The following is a 14,643-nucleotide window of genomic DNA, read 5'->3' on the forward strand; positions in this document are numbered from 1 at the left end:
TACGTAGCTGATGTTTATTTGAAGGTACTTTTTAAGACTTATTTTCTTTCTACAATAAACCTTATTCTGCTGGTTTGAAGCCCATTATTTGCAGTGACTAGTGTTGAAGTTAATAAAGGAGTGGAAGTCTAGTAAGTCTGTGTCATCTTTTGGTTGCTAGTCTGTGTTCACTTTTAGATCCTACTATTTTTCGGTACCTTTTGGCAAGTGGAAGCTATGGATGCTACAGAGAGTTATACCCGCACAAGATTTGGGAGCCAGTTTTATAAATAGTTGCAATGAGTGACACAGAAAATCTACATGGCAGGTTTTAGATGACAGATCTAGAGAGGAGGAAGATTTTCCCTTCCCACTACTATCTTAAGATTTTGTACATCTGTGTCCTCCCCCACCAAGACTTACTGTCATTACCTAAGTAACAGGATGAGGACAGGGTCTAGGCAAGTTGTCCAAAGTGTAGGATAAATTCTTCTGGGCATTGTTGATCTTGGAGATGGTGTCCCAGCCTAACACTAGATGACACTGAGTCACATAGTAAGGTAGGTATTTCCATTTCCATTTTCTTTTGACCTTCTGATTCAAGGAGGAAGTCAGTTGGCACAATTGCCTCTTTAACACCTCTCACATCCTTCAGACTCTCCCTTTATGACAGAGAACAGGCCCTGTAGACTCTCAGCTTGAGAGGCAACTGTGTTTAGTCAGAATGTAGTTTCATTGTTTTGTGTTCCCTTGTTTTAGTATGTATAATTCCCTTCCGCTTTTGACAGGAAATACTGGCTTTTTGTTTACAGTGAGAATAGGTATTTCTATGAAAATTAATTTTTTTCAAAGGAAACTGGTGAGTCAATCTAAAAACAACTACTAGAGAATATAATATAGAGGTGATCTATAGATATGGCAAAACTGAATTTGGTAGAGGAATAACAAAATCTTGGGAAATACTGGTCTAATATCTGCTATGGTTAATTTTATAGAGATCTACAGTCTCTTCTTTGAAACTCTTGGGACCATATTTGTTTTGGAATTCAGAATTTTCAGATCTTATTGGCATAGTGCTTATATATGATATGACTTGCATAGTATACACTAGGGCAGTGCCATCATCTAGCATGGTAGTATTTCTGCAACAAAATGTATGAATGTTCATACCAAGTAGGATAAACAGGGATTCTACAGGGCACCATGTGAGTTCAGGTCAGGCCAACAAATATATTTTTGAACCAAACTTAAGAAAAAAGTTTTGATTTTCAGAGATTTCTAGATTTCAAAATCACAGATAAGAGATTATAGATCTTTGTAAAAAAATTCCATCATTTTCTAAAACACTGATCAAATTAATCATGCAGAAAACAAATTAGACCCCAACTTGGTCCAAGTAACTCTACCATCTTTAAGTTTATTTAACTGCTCGTGTATGATCTCCTTATAGATTCTGATCTGCTATATTGGGCTAGGTAGATTTGTTTGTGGAAGAAAAAGTTGAATCCGAGTGACTTTTACCTGTGTATGTGAAAAAGGAAGTAGTTCCTGGTCCTGCTCATCCTTGAGATATGAGGGTCAGTTCTGAATACAGAACTTGCTCTGTTGGTAATTAAGAACTTGAATATTGGGTAACTGGCCAGTACATTCACTGGTGCCAGAAATTTTGGGGTAATATTTCATTTGATTCTGTGTTCTTAAAATCCATCAAATGTTTGCAATTGTTTTGTTGAGTATATTGTTAGTTCTTAAGATAGTCTAGTTATCAATGAAGTCTTAATTTAGCCATGATCAAAATGGTTAAAAAGGGGCACAACCAGCCTCCCAAGCCAGCTGTTTTATAGTCTGTGAACTTAAGATGTTGTAGAGCAGTTAAGCTGGATTAATTACAGTTCAGAGGGCCATGTTGAGTTATTTATGATTGTTTTTCAAACATTCTGGAAAATGATAAATGAGCAAGTATTTTCTTCAGAACACATTGGGTTTGTCAGATTCTTGATTTATACCTTTTAGAACATGCTTTTATTTTTTGTAATTAGAATGAAAATGTATAGTAATTGATCATAAAAATTATACTTATGAAGTATTTATGGGCTTTGTATGTTATATTGCTAACTATTTAAATAAATTGATAAAACTAGATACTATAAACAATGTTTTCCTTTTACATTGTATATTTCCTCAAGAAGCTTAATTAAATCTCACTTGACTCTTCTGTGGGGAAGAGGTGTACTTAGATGTAGAATCTGAGGCCTGGGCCATTTGGTTCATACATATTTGTATGTAAATTTTGTAATGTCACCTAGGACTTTCCAGGAAAGAATAGATTTTTTTTACTCCTGTTACATTAGCGCAATAGTTATTTATGTTTTTCCATTTCTTGACTCATTCCCACAGGCTTACCTGGATTTTAAGCCATGACATAAATAAGACAGGTGGTAGGATTAGTGCCATTTCTGATGGAATAGACGTAACACTATCCCTTTTGTACCTACTCAAGAAAACGTACTGGAATGTCAGTGAGGGTGACGTTTGCTATGGATATAACTTTCAATCTACCCTAGTAAAGTCATTTACAGATATTAAGAATCTCTTATTAGTATAATATACTATGATTAGTATTAATAACCTTGTACCCCACACTGAAAGTGGTAAAATCACCATTAATAATAACAAAACATAAAATATAATAGTGACAATATTTATTGAGCAGTTGCTAAGTGCTAGGCATGTGTTAAGTGCTTTGCATATCTGAACTCATTTAATCCTTATAACTGCACTATGAAGAAAGCATAATAATTATCTGCTTTTACGGATGAGAAAACTCTGTAAAGGTATTTGGAGATCAAATAAGTTAGCCAGAGTCACAAGAAATGAGGCATTCTGGCTCAACTGTGTTTTATTACCTTCAACTTTATGTTCCCCACAAATACAGTAACATCTCAACTCTCTGGGACTCAACTTTGAGCAACTTCATCTGTTTGGAAGAAACCTGAGAACATGGGAAGCAAGCAAAAACATTTCTGTAGTTAAAATAGAAGCAAAACTCTTTCTGAATGAGATTATGCATATTCAGCAGGCAATGAACTGCTAGACTGTGTCCTATCTTGGTTCCTTGAGTAAAGGGTCTGGAGTCTGAACACTTCAATGGAATCCGAGGCTCACAGTATGACCACTAATGCTTCCACATTATTAAGTGAAACGAGTTTTAGTTTAGTGTTAGGAATTGAAGGCTAAAAACCTAACTGATTTTTATGCGCATCTCTCATGATTGGAAAAATACTGCTTGAAATGGGCACATATTTGTTTATCTAGAACTATTCATTTGCAGTGTTGATCTTAATATGTGGAGACAGCAAAATGCTGTCTTGATTTTTTTCTTGTGGTTTGATTAAGAAGGTAAAGCTTAACTGTAAAATAAATTCCTTCTACTTTATTTGTCCTGTTTTCATTTTTCCTCTAGATCGTTCCTTTGATGTCCTCAAAAAATCCAAGCATCCCCCAACGTTCCTTGCTGCTGGCCGGCTTTCTGACATGCTGAATGGCGGTGATGAAGTCTATGCTAACTGCATGGTGATAGATCAGGTAAGGTGTGAGTGATGTTACTAGGGGGATCTGCCCTCTTTTCAAAACCTGAGCATGTGAGAAATACATTCCACGTCACTGTGTTCCTCTGAAAATTTCCGCCTAAGCACAGCCCAGGTGATGTTGCTGTGAAATCTCGCCATATGAGCATTTACCGTAGGTCCTTCCTTCAGAACACAGCACACCATAGCTCCCACCGAGAAGCACCGTGGGAGGAGTCTTAGGACACCGTTCAAGGAGAAGAGTGTGAGGGCTCATCCATGAGGCCAAAACTGGACATGACATTTGGGAGACCAATTTCTTCTCTGACCTGATTAAGCAGTATTCATATTCAAATCCAGCAAACACTAAGAGCCAGAGCTTGATGCCAGCCCCATGTGAAGCTGTCACATAAATTACTTGCTTAATCCTCACAACACACCTGTTAACGTGTACTTAGGTTATAGAGCTTTAATATTAAAACAGAATGGTGTCCTGTTGTAGGGAAGCTGGAACCCTTTAGAGTTCTCCACCCATTCCCTGATAGAGATGTGTGAGTTAAAACTCATACAGGCAAATGGTTTGAATGTGCACCTACATGTGGATTTACTCTTTGATCTTTTCTCTAGTTCAGTGATCCTCAAATTTTAATATTTATAAAAATTAAAGTATAGTTATAGATCTGAAAATTTCTGCATGCCCTAATTTATGAGAGACTTAAGGGATTTTCAAGAATAATTCTGACAACACACAATTTCTGCTTTACCCCCTGGCTTTAAAACCTAATTCCTACATAAGAAACACTATATAGATGTTCATTGAGCAGTAATCTATTTTACCCTTTGTTGTTGTTATTGTTAGTATGCATATATTGAACCCTATTACTTACCGATGTTTTCTCTGATATAAACTTTTTTCATGTCTAGTAGGTCTCAATTTCAGCCCATTGGTTGAATGTCTTTGCTTTTTCCTTTGGGTTATGAAACATTGTTACATTAAATGCGTAGTATAAATGGCATAGATTGGAATGATATTCAAAATGACAGAAGAACCAATAAATCAGAATGGACATCAGCTGTAAATAACTGGTATAGGTTTTTTTGGTATAAAGCAGCTGAATGTCAGCCCTAGTTATAGAAATCTAGGTGAGACACAGAGTTTAGGACAAAGTGGGAGTTCGGGGGACAGTCTTTGAAGATACAAGGTAATTGGACTTACTGTGCTCTAGCCACATTCTGATTTTAAAGGTTTTATTCTGTTGCTATATTTTCTCAGCATTTAAATGAAATACATTTGAGTCCTTATATATATATATATATTTTTTTTTTTTTTTTTTCATTCTGAGCCTCAGTGAATACTGCAGCACTTCCATTTACTTCAAGTAGCTTAAATTATACTTGACTGGACATTATGTGGAGGCAAACTGTGTCTTTATATGTTCTAAAATACATTAAAAATGCAAAACTTCCCAAACCAAAGATGAAGTTAGGATACAATTTCTGTTTGGAAATACTTTGAGTGAGAGAAATATTGCTTTAGTAATGTGAATCATACATTTAAAGAGAATACGAACAGCCTGACTGATAAACTGAAATGAGGAAGAGGATTGCTGAATTTGTGCCTTGAAAACAAAACTCAAAATCTGGATACAAATCACAAACTTCACTATATCGGTGTAGTATAGTTACATCATTTCTTTTACTGTTCCTGTGTCCATTTGAATAGCAAGGACAAAATAAGGAGTCCAAAATCTGCATATCAAAAATAATTTCTAGCAATATCTGGAAAGAACTTTATCTAATTTTCTTCATCTCCTTCAACCTGGCACAGAAGCCTAAAAAGATTGCTAACTTGTTTATGATGCTGTTTCCCATAAATTTTCAAGGTTATCAGCCTATTTAATGAGGAAACTCACATGACAAAAACTACTTTGAAAATTACTCTGTCAGGTAAACTACTTTGAAAAAAAATTAATTTGGACATCATTTCAAGCCTGCATAATTCAGTACAAAGAATCCCTCTATAACTCTTTATCAAAAAAATCTCCAAATTTTACCATATTTTACTTTATTATTCTAAGTATGTATTGTGTGTATGTACATGCAAATGCTTATGTATATAAATAGTAAACATTTGGGAGTAAATTGAAAATATGATGCCCCATTACCCCTCAGTCTTTCATGGTGTATTTTCCTAAAAGCATGGATATTCTCTTACTTAAGCACATATGGTTACCAAAATCAGGAAATCATCATTGACACAGTACTATTAGCTGTCCACAGACCTTATTCAATTATAGTCAATTGTCCCAATAATGTTCCTTGTAGCAAAAGAAAATTCAATAACATGTCTTGCATTTAGTTGTTGTGTTTCTTTAGTCTCCTTTAAGCTGGGACAGTTCCTTAGTCTTTGTCTTTTATGACATTGATAATTTTGAAGAATACAGACCAGGTTGTTGTTTGTTTGCTTGTTTTGTTTTTTGCTATACTGTCCTTTAGTTTTGGTTTGACTTATATTTCCTCATGATTAGATTCAGGTTATGTATGATTGGCAGGAATATTACAGAGGTGATGTCATGTTCTTCTCAGTGCATTGTATCAGGAGGCACATGACAATAATTTGTCCCATTACTGGTGATATCTTTGATCTACCAAGTTTCTTTTCAGTAAAATTACTACTTTTTAAAAAAATTATTGCGTATCTTGTGAGGAGATAGTTTGAGTCTTTGTACATATCCAGTTACTGATTTGACTCTCACTCACTAGCATTCCTTCATTGTTTTTGCCTTAGTAAATTATTATTATGATGGTGGTTGATTTAGGGCCCTACATTTCCCCCTTTGCTTCTTTTCCCCTTCACTGTCTTATTTCTAAATGGTGTTACTCTCTTCGTTTTTACTGTCTTCTCCCCCAGAAGTGATGCCTTTTGATGACCACCACCTCAGATCACCAGTACTTTTAAACCCCTTCCTTAGAGCAAGCGCTTTGATCAACTGGGACTTTTTTTTTCACACTGTCCAGAGGAAACTCTACTTTCTCTTCCTGGTGATGATTTTAGATCAGTCTTAGGCCCTCCACTAGCTCCCTGTTCTCCCTACCATGCAGATTTTTCCAGACTGCCCTTACTTTATGCAAAGGCTTATGGCAAGTATATGACAGGTTTCTTGCTGAGATTTGATGTTTATTATTTACAGGTAATTTAAAGTTTGGGGCATTATCTGTCTTCTAGTTATGCTAAATCCATATGTCTTATGTAGCTTTATTTGGTTTTCTTTTTGTTTGAGAGACTCAGATTTATGTGACCACCACTAACTTGGTTACCCAGATTCCTATAAACTATTTTATAAGCTAAAATGCCTACTCTTTAGTTTTTCTCTCAGGTATTTAAAACATTTCCCCTCTTTTGAGTCAGTGGTTCATAAAATGTTAAAAGCATAGTCAGTTTCTGGTTTTGTAATAAAGTTTATAAAATGCTCAGTCTTCTTCCTTTTGTGAATTATGGGATAGCAACCATGTGAACAAAAATATAGCATGTAAGAATTCTCTGCTTACATAAAGCAAAACAAAAACAAGAACAAACAAAAAAGGATAAATAAGTTGGAAGGTTTTTAAATTATGAAAACTTTATTCTTTGCTCAGCAAATATTTTTCTTTCAACTACCAGGTTGGTGATTTGGATATTAACTATATTAATATAGAGGGAATCACTGAAAACACTTGCCTTGAATCCATGGGTTCTACTCTGGGGCCTCAGAGTAGCAAGCCCATGCTTCCTACTGAAACCAGCACTGGCATGTACCCACCAAATGAGAACACAGAAGTCACATCACACACCGAAGCCCAACCGTCTTTCATGTCACCATCTAGTTCATATGCTTCCAGTTTGAATCTTTCTTTTGGTCTTCATGGATTTGAAAAGGAACAAAGTCATCTAAAGAAAAGAAGGTAAGGTACTACATTCTAGAGGGAAAATGTAGAAAATCAAAGAATCTTGTAGCAGGACTTAGAAAATTCTATTTTCTTATTGTTATTGTCCCCACCATTTTTATTTCTACATCAAAATTTGCCCCCTTTTAGGTTCTTATATTCCTCGACTTGAAAGTAAGATACATAAGAAAAGTGACAAAAATATAATAGAGGAAAACCACGAGATACCATTTAATACTTACTAGATAAGCAAAAATTTTTAAGTGTAACACCATATTTTGGTGAAAATGCATACGATAGAAACTCCTGTGTACAGTTCATAGGAGTGAAAATTGTATAATAACTTTGGAAAACACTTTGGCATTTCCTTATAAAGTTGGATACGCATATATGTTATGACCCAGCAGTTTTACTTCTGTGTCCTAAGAGACATATATAAGACTATTTATTGCAGTAGGAAATAGCCCAAATGGTGGGGAATGAATAGATAAATTACACTGTAGTTACACAATGTAATACCGTACAATAGTGAATATGAATTCACTACGACCACATCTACATGCGTAATCATATGCAACTTAGAAACATGAAGTGGAACAATAAAGGAGCCACAAAATACTTCAGTTAGATTTCACTTTTATAAAATGCAAAATCAAACAATCTGTTAATATAGGGCATGTATAATGTGCTTAAGCAATAAGGAAATCATAAATGAGAATGAAGAGGATAAAAATCCCCAAATTTAAGATAGTTGTTACATTGAGTGGGCAATGTAGAGAATGAGAAGGAATAAAACAATGGTGTGGCCAATGTTCGTTTCAAGTTGAGTGGGCTCATGGGTGTTTGTTTTATTTTTATGCTCTGTAACATAGTTACCTTATACTGTTTCTTGTATGTGTAAAAATGTCACTAAAACAATAGTTTTACTGTATAGGATATGATTGTACATATTTATATATATGTGTGTGTGTGTATGTGTGTGTGTGACCCTGTACCTTTGTATTCACGTCTTATCTATTCATACTGTTGTCTGTTTTCTTTAGGGAATAGGCCCATTTTTACTGATTTCGTTTTATCCTACTCTCTACTTTCCTTAGGAAATAGCTTATTTTCTCCTCATGCCTTAGACCTCTGATTATATGTCTAGTTTTACACATAAAATTATGAATCAAAATGAAAATAGAATGCACACACATATGTGTGTATATAAATATTTATCTGAATGAATATTCTACAGAGGCTTAATCAGAAAGGAGTGAAAGGGAGAGGAAGCAGCAGTCACTGGGTGCCAATCACTGGGCTCCACTTTGCACTGATATACAATAACTTAAGGTTATAAAAGTTTAACAGATATCGGTACCAAGAGTAATGTCTGGTGCATAAATAATAAAAGATTTTCTCTAGATTTTTATTGTGTGAATTATGGTTTTAAAGACACTTGCATGGTCATGGCTGCAAATTGAACTGATGGGACATTTTGGGCTCTCCACAAATCTGCTTGGGACCAGAGGCTGACGGTCAAGGCAAGATTCTACAGAGCTCTGCAAAGACAGATTGAACCATGTGATTAATGCATTCTGGCAGGATCTTTAAGATCTGTTGAGTTTGTGACCCAGATCTCAAGAGGTGAATAAGTTCTTTATAGGAGCTTCTCTAGCGAAAAGGAGGAAAAGCCAGATGGGCTGTCTGTACTGCATATGCAAATATTCACAGGATATCTAAATTGTATTTTCTGATCATGGTCTTCTCTGGGACATTTAAACGTCTCACTGCTGCAGATGGATTTGAATATAAGAAAAACTGTCCAGTTTGAGTAAAGGTAATTTGAAGCCTCTGTAAAAATGTCATAGCTCAGGTGTAGGGGGAGGGAATAAGGAGAGGAGGATGATGTCTTATGAGAAAATGGTCCCTTCTGACTTTACCTCCTGTACATTCCATCTCCTCTGAAAACTAAAGGAGTGAGGAGAAAGGACTTGAGTTCCCCAGAAAGCTCCATCTTGGCCCTGGGATGGCCATGGGACCCTCCTTTCAGTGGGTGTCATGGTGGAAGACAAGGAACAATTGATAATGAACCCAAAGTGAAATGCACCCAATTCATTAATAAGTGAATTTATTCCCAGAGGCTGGGAACTTCTCATGAAGGAGAAATTTGGGGGCTCACAATAAAAACTGAGGGGAGAATAAGCAATGCAGCATTTATTTTAAAAAATTATGTAACAAAAATTTGGTGATAAAAGACAAGTGTTTGTTTTAAAACTTACGTTTTTTTAAACCTTTTTTGTCTTACAAAGAATTCTTGAAAGAAAAAAAGAATTTCTTTTTCATTTAAAAAAGAAATCCTGGGCTTCCCTGGTGGCGCAGTGGTTGAGAGTCCGCCTGCCGATGCAGGGGACACAGGTTCGTGCCCCGGAACGGGAAGATCCCATATGCCGCAGAGCGGCTGGGCCCGTGAGCCATGGCCGCTGAGCCTGCGCGTCCGGAGCCTGTGCTCCGCAACGGGAGAGGCCACAACAGTGAGAGGCCCGCGTACCGCAAAAAAAAATAATAAAATAAAATAAAATAAAATAAAAAAGAAATCCTTGTAACACCATGAACCTTCCCCTCACACACACACACACATAAAATTTAAACAAACGTTACATTCCACATGTTATTTTATGTATTCTGCTTTTTTCTATTCTATACTATTTGAAAAGAAAATTGTGGTCACAACCTATTGAATCTATTTCATATCCCACTAATGGGGTTTTGAAAAATGGTTATAAAACGAGAAACCTAGAGGTAATCCTGAAGAATATTATCACTGATACCAAATATCTTAGTTTAATAGCTTAACAAAGGAAAATATTCGCCCAATTTGAATGAATAGAAAAAGGAATGTTTTAAAGTATAGTATAAAGAATAAAATAAAATACTTCTAGGGTGTATTCATAGTGATGGAGAAATGCTGTATATAACTGGAAAGGCTTGTGTTAAAACATGATATTCTCGTAGGCAGCCAACCATTTGAACTAGTTTTCACTAGTATGGCGATCACAAGTTGAAAGACAAATGCAGAGGCACAAGACATCAGCAAATCTCCCCTCCACTCCCACCCCGGGTCTCTTTCTGCCCTCAGATTATCACTGAATTAAGGAACCTACATAGCACCTTAAAATATTTGTAGTTACATTACTGTAATACTCAATGCATCAGCATTTACCAGAAAGGTTTTCTTAACTAAGCTTTAGTTTTTTTTTTTATGAGAAATAACTTTATGCTCTCCACCATCTTTAGGAGTTGAATTAAAGTATGAGGTCCACCTCCAATTTGTCCTCTCCTCCTCAAGGTCAAGGTGGAGGCCCTCAATGAGTTCTCCAAGGAGAAAACCCCACGTTGGAAATCCTCAGTGGTGACGATCATGGCCTTCACTGCTGGGTTTGCTGGTGCCCAGGAGGGACCCTGAAATAGCTCAAGGATTAGAGATGAGTCTGAGTATTTGGATTAGAGACATATATGGTAGGATCTCTGTTCCAAATGCCATATAATTTATTAAGTTGAGATTCAGTGGCCATTAAATAGCCTATGGTTTTTTAAGGAAAATAACCAAATTTGAAGTCTGTTTCTGGTTCTTTGTATTTCAAAATCAAGATGGTTTATTGTGTTGTTATTAAAATTTTAACTCCAGAATTGTAACAACCAAAGAAAAAATACATTTAAAAATGCACTGTGCATTAACATGCCTGTGGAAGCCCTCGGCCTCAAAGTTTGAGTGGTTTAAAAGGTAGATGGATGGAAGGAGCCAGGAATGTGCAAGGTCAAATTCTTGCCTTTTCATTTTATGGTTATCAAAGTTAAATGAGGAAAGAAAAGCAGTAGATAAGCAGAATCACCACCTGTTTCTGACATGTAAGTTTCATGGGAATCATTTTTTTTAAATCTCTAAAAATGATAATTGAATGTGACATATTTAGAACCTCACTTGACTCGTGCCTGACCCATTTCTTGACACCAACTCTGGGATGAGATCTTTGCACGTCTCTCCTTGTTTTCTTACGTATGCCTCCACCCTCCTGTGCTGTCCAGGGGTGAAAGAGGAACTGCCACGTGGTATCTTTCATGTCCAAATTGCCCCAAAGGCCCTCCCCTGCCCCCCCCCCGACAGCTCAGTGGCTCTGTTTTGTCTGTGTTTTTAATATTTGAAGGGTAGCTATTTGGGGCTTGTAATAATTATATTTACAAAGCAAAAATCGTGAGGATAGTACTAACTTGAACCGGCTTTTGTTTCTTAGAGCGCTTGAAGTGGCTTTTGCTAGGTTGAAATGTTCATTTGGGGAAACATAAAATCTTGTTTAAAAAGAGGCTATTTGGGGGGAGAAAAAAAACAATAAAAATCACTTAAGCATGAATTTTGTTAGATATTAAGCAGGTGCCCATTGCAGCTGATGCCAGTGAGAAAATCTGAATTCAGAGAAATAGAAACCCATGGCTCAGGACTTCCCCGGTGGCACAGTGGTTAAGAATCCATCTGCCAGTGCAGGGGACACAGGTTTGAGTCCTGGTCCGGGAAGATCCCACATGCCGTGGAGCAACTAAGCCTGTGCGCCACAACTACTGAAGCCCGCACGCCTAGAGCCTGTGCTCCACAACAAGAGAAGCCACTGCAGGGAGAAGCCCGTGCACCACGAGGAAGAGTAGCCTCCACTCGCTGCAACTAGAGAAAGCCCATGTGCAGCAACAAAGACCCAATGCAGCCAAAAAAAGAAAGAAAAAGAAACCCATGGCTCTGTCTTACTTGGTGATTTAGTTGTTTGTTTACTTTGTGCTCCATCCAGTTCCAGCCTTGATGCCCTGGATGCTGACAGTGAAGGAGAGGGGCATTCCGAGCGGTCGCGCATTTGCTACACTCCAGTGTCTCAGAGTTCCTCGAGAACTGGCATTCCTAGTGGGGATGAATTGGACTCTTTTGAGACCAGCACTGAACCAGATTTTAATATCTCCAGGACTGAATCACTTTCTTTATCAAGTAGCCTGCAGCTGAAGGTATTCTTATTGGTATTAATTTGGTTTATTGTAAGCCTGAAAAATATGTTGTCTAAATCCACCCATCTCTGAAAGACAAATTACGTTATGGTCACATGTGTAAACTTTTTTTTTTTGAAGACCCATGAGCTGCCTGAGCTTGCCTTTTTACTCTCTCCCACTCTAATGTGTATAGTCCTTACTTACAATGGCTGATTTGTTTTCATGAATCACCACCAATACAGATAATCTTTCACATACTTGGAAAATTTACCATTTTATACTGTGATTTCTGCCATCACCCCTTAAGCAAGAGAAAAGCTGGTAGTATGAAGTGAGTTTAAGTGATCAAACTTGTTTTGCACACATAAAATTTTACTTGGCACTGGTGTTAAGGTAAATAATATTGCTAAGGCAGAGGTGACATTTGTTGAGCGTTCCTGGCTGCATGAACTCATCTGGAACACCATAGACTTTGTCAGTTTTTCCATAGGAGACAGCTTTTCTGTCATTGGCGTTTTCGCATTGGAATTTCGTTTTGTTGTGGTTTTTTAAAAGACTAAACTCTTCCAGTCTTGCAGAGAAAGCCCTTTTCTGTTTGGACCTATGTTTTCTTTTTGATTTCTGTTGTCCACTTGTTTTCTTTTTCAATTGAGTTTACTACTATAAAACAATGTGTGCTGTGCCCAAACATCTCATACCACAAACATATGGTGGTTATGGTAATGCTTTATTTTTGTAGTGTTCTCTACAATATACAAAACATGCTTTTATATAAAATGTTTAATTTTCTCATAACTCACCTAGGATATAAGGAGTACTTTTATTTTAATTTTTAATCAGTTGAAGTTCTGGAGAGATTAGATGTCCATGTTGCCCAAGCTTGGTGATAGAGTCAGAACTCAAATCTAGGCCTTCTGACCCCAGATCCTGAATCCTCTTCCCTCAGCTCTGAGTTCTGTGGAGCTGTCATAATCTTCTGAACCTAAAGGTCATGTGATATTTCTGGATAATAAGAAATAGGTATGATTGTTAATGTAGCTACTTCTCAGATTTGCATTTTGAATAGAACTGTGAAAAATTCATCATTACTTGGAATGAAAAGTAATTCTTTGTGAAACAGTTCCATGCTGTTCACTTTTAAGAAGAATCTGTCCTATAAAATATGTCTTGCCTGGCCTCTGTAATTACCCTGTGTAACTTTTTGCCAAAGAATTCTGGATAATTTTCAAAGCCCTGTTATGAAAAATGATTACCATGCATGACTTAAATGCAGAGGGTGGTACTTGGCTAGGGCCCTTTGTGGCCAACTCACTGTTAGGGTTATAGGACAACTCGGGTTGGCCTTTCTGACATCCAGGCCCGCTGGGTCTTTCCCAATAAGTAAGTCAGGGAGCCATGGCTTAAGACCTTTTGAAGCAGGGTCAGGCTTCTGTTTTCAACTTTCCTCCAGGCTCTTCAACTAAACCGTAAGCCTAGCGCAACCACATGCTTTCACTTAGGGAGAAGAAGAAAACAGTGCTTGTGAGAAGAACAGTTGCTGATGGCTTAAGTTTAGTAACACATTTTGCACCACTTTCTTTCACCTGTAACCTTAAGTGGTATCTTAAAAATGAATGGGGGTGGGCATCAATCCTAAGGCCACTAGGCCTCTGTTGCATGGGATTTGGGTGCCATAAATGGCTTTAGTGGCATTCTATTGTGTATTCATTTAAATTTTCTAGAACATGTAAGAAAAGTATTTTTTAACTTATCTATCCATCTTGCATTTTTCATGTATGTTGCCAATATAATAATAGAAATAATAGGTAATTAGGAAAACAGGAAAAAAATAGCAGGTCATTTAAAAGAAATAAAATTGAACATATATAAATAAGTGATAATTCAAGCAAAATCCCAGGAAGTGCTGGATGGAAGGTCTGTTGAAAGATGAGCACAGACTAGAAGGATTTGTGTAATGACCTGATGCATTCTTTCCTGGAGGCTGCAGCTAACATTACAAACTTAAATAGCCATTAGGAACTTTTAAAAACTTGTCATTTTAGGTGACTGTTCCTCTACCTTCTAATAATTATGTATAGAGATCTCAGTTAATATGGAATTTTGCTTAAATGCTACAGTTTAAAGTAACAAAAATAAGTGACAACTCAGGTTTAAAAAAAAAGTCAAACTC

The 14,643-nt window shown here is 36.7% G+C and overlaps 1 protein-coding gene across 3 annotated transcripts in view; it reads left to right on the forward strand.

Moving 5' to 3' along the window:
* Positions 1 to 14,643, forward strand: part of ARHGEF28 (Rho guanine nucleotide exchange factor 28) — a 311,840-nt gene that overhangs the window by 197,894 nt on the left and 99,303 nt on the right. For all 3 annotated transcript variants that reach the window (XM_060093040.1, XM_060093041.1, XM_060093042.1), the window contains 3 exons: positions 3,443 to 3,564; positions 7,207 to 7,487; positions 12,284 to 12,491. In XM_060093040.1, the coding sequence (XP_059949023.1) occupies positions 3,443 to 3,564; positions 7,207 to 7,487; positions 12,284 to 12,491 (611 nt within the window). The remainder of the gene's footprint in view (positions 1 to 3,442; positions 3,565 to 7,206; positions 7,488 to 12,283; positions 12,492 to 14,643) is intronic.

Source organism: Mesoplodon densirostris, chromosome 3 (genome assembly GCF_025265405.1).
Source record: "Mesoplodon densirostris isolate mMesDen1 chromosome 3, mMesDen1 primary haplotype, whole genome shotgun sequence".
Classification (NCBI taxonomy): Eukaryota; Metazoa; Chordata; class Mammalia; order Artiodactyla; family Ziphiidae; genus Mesoplodon; species Mesoplodon densirostris.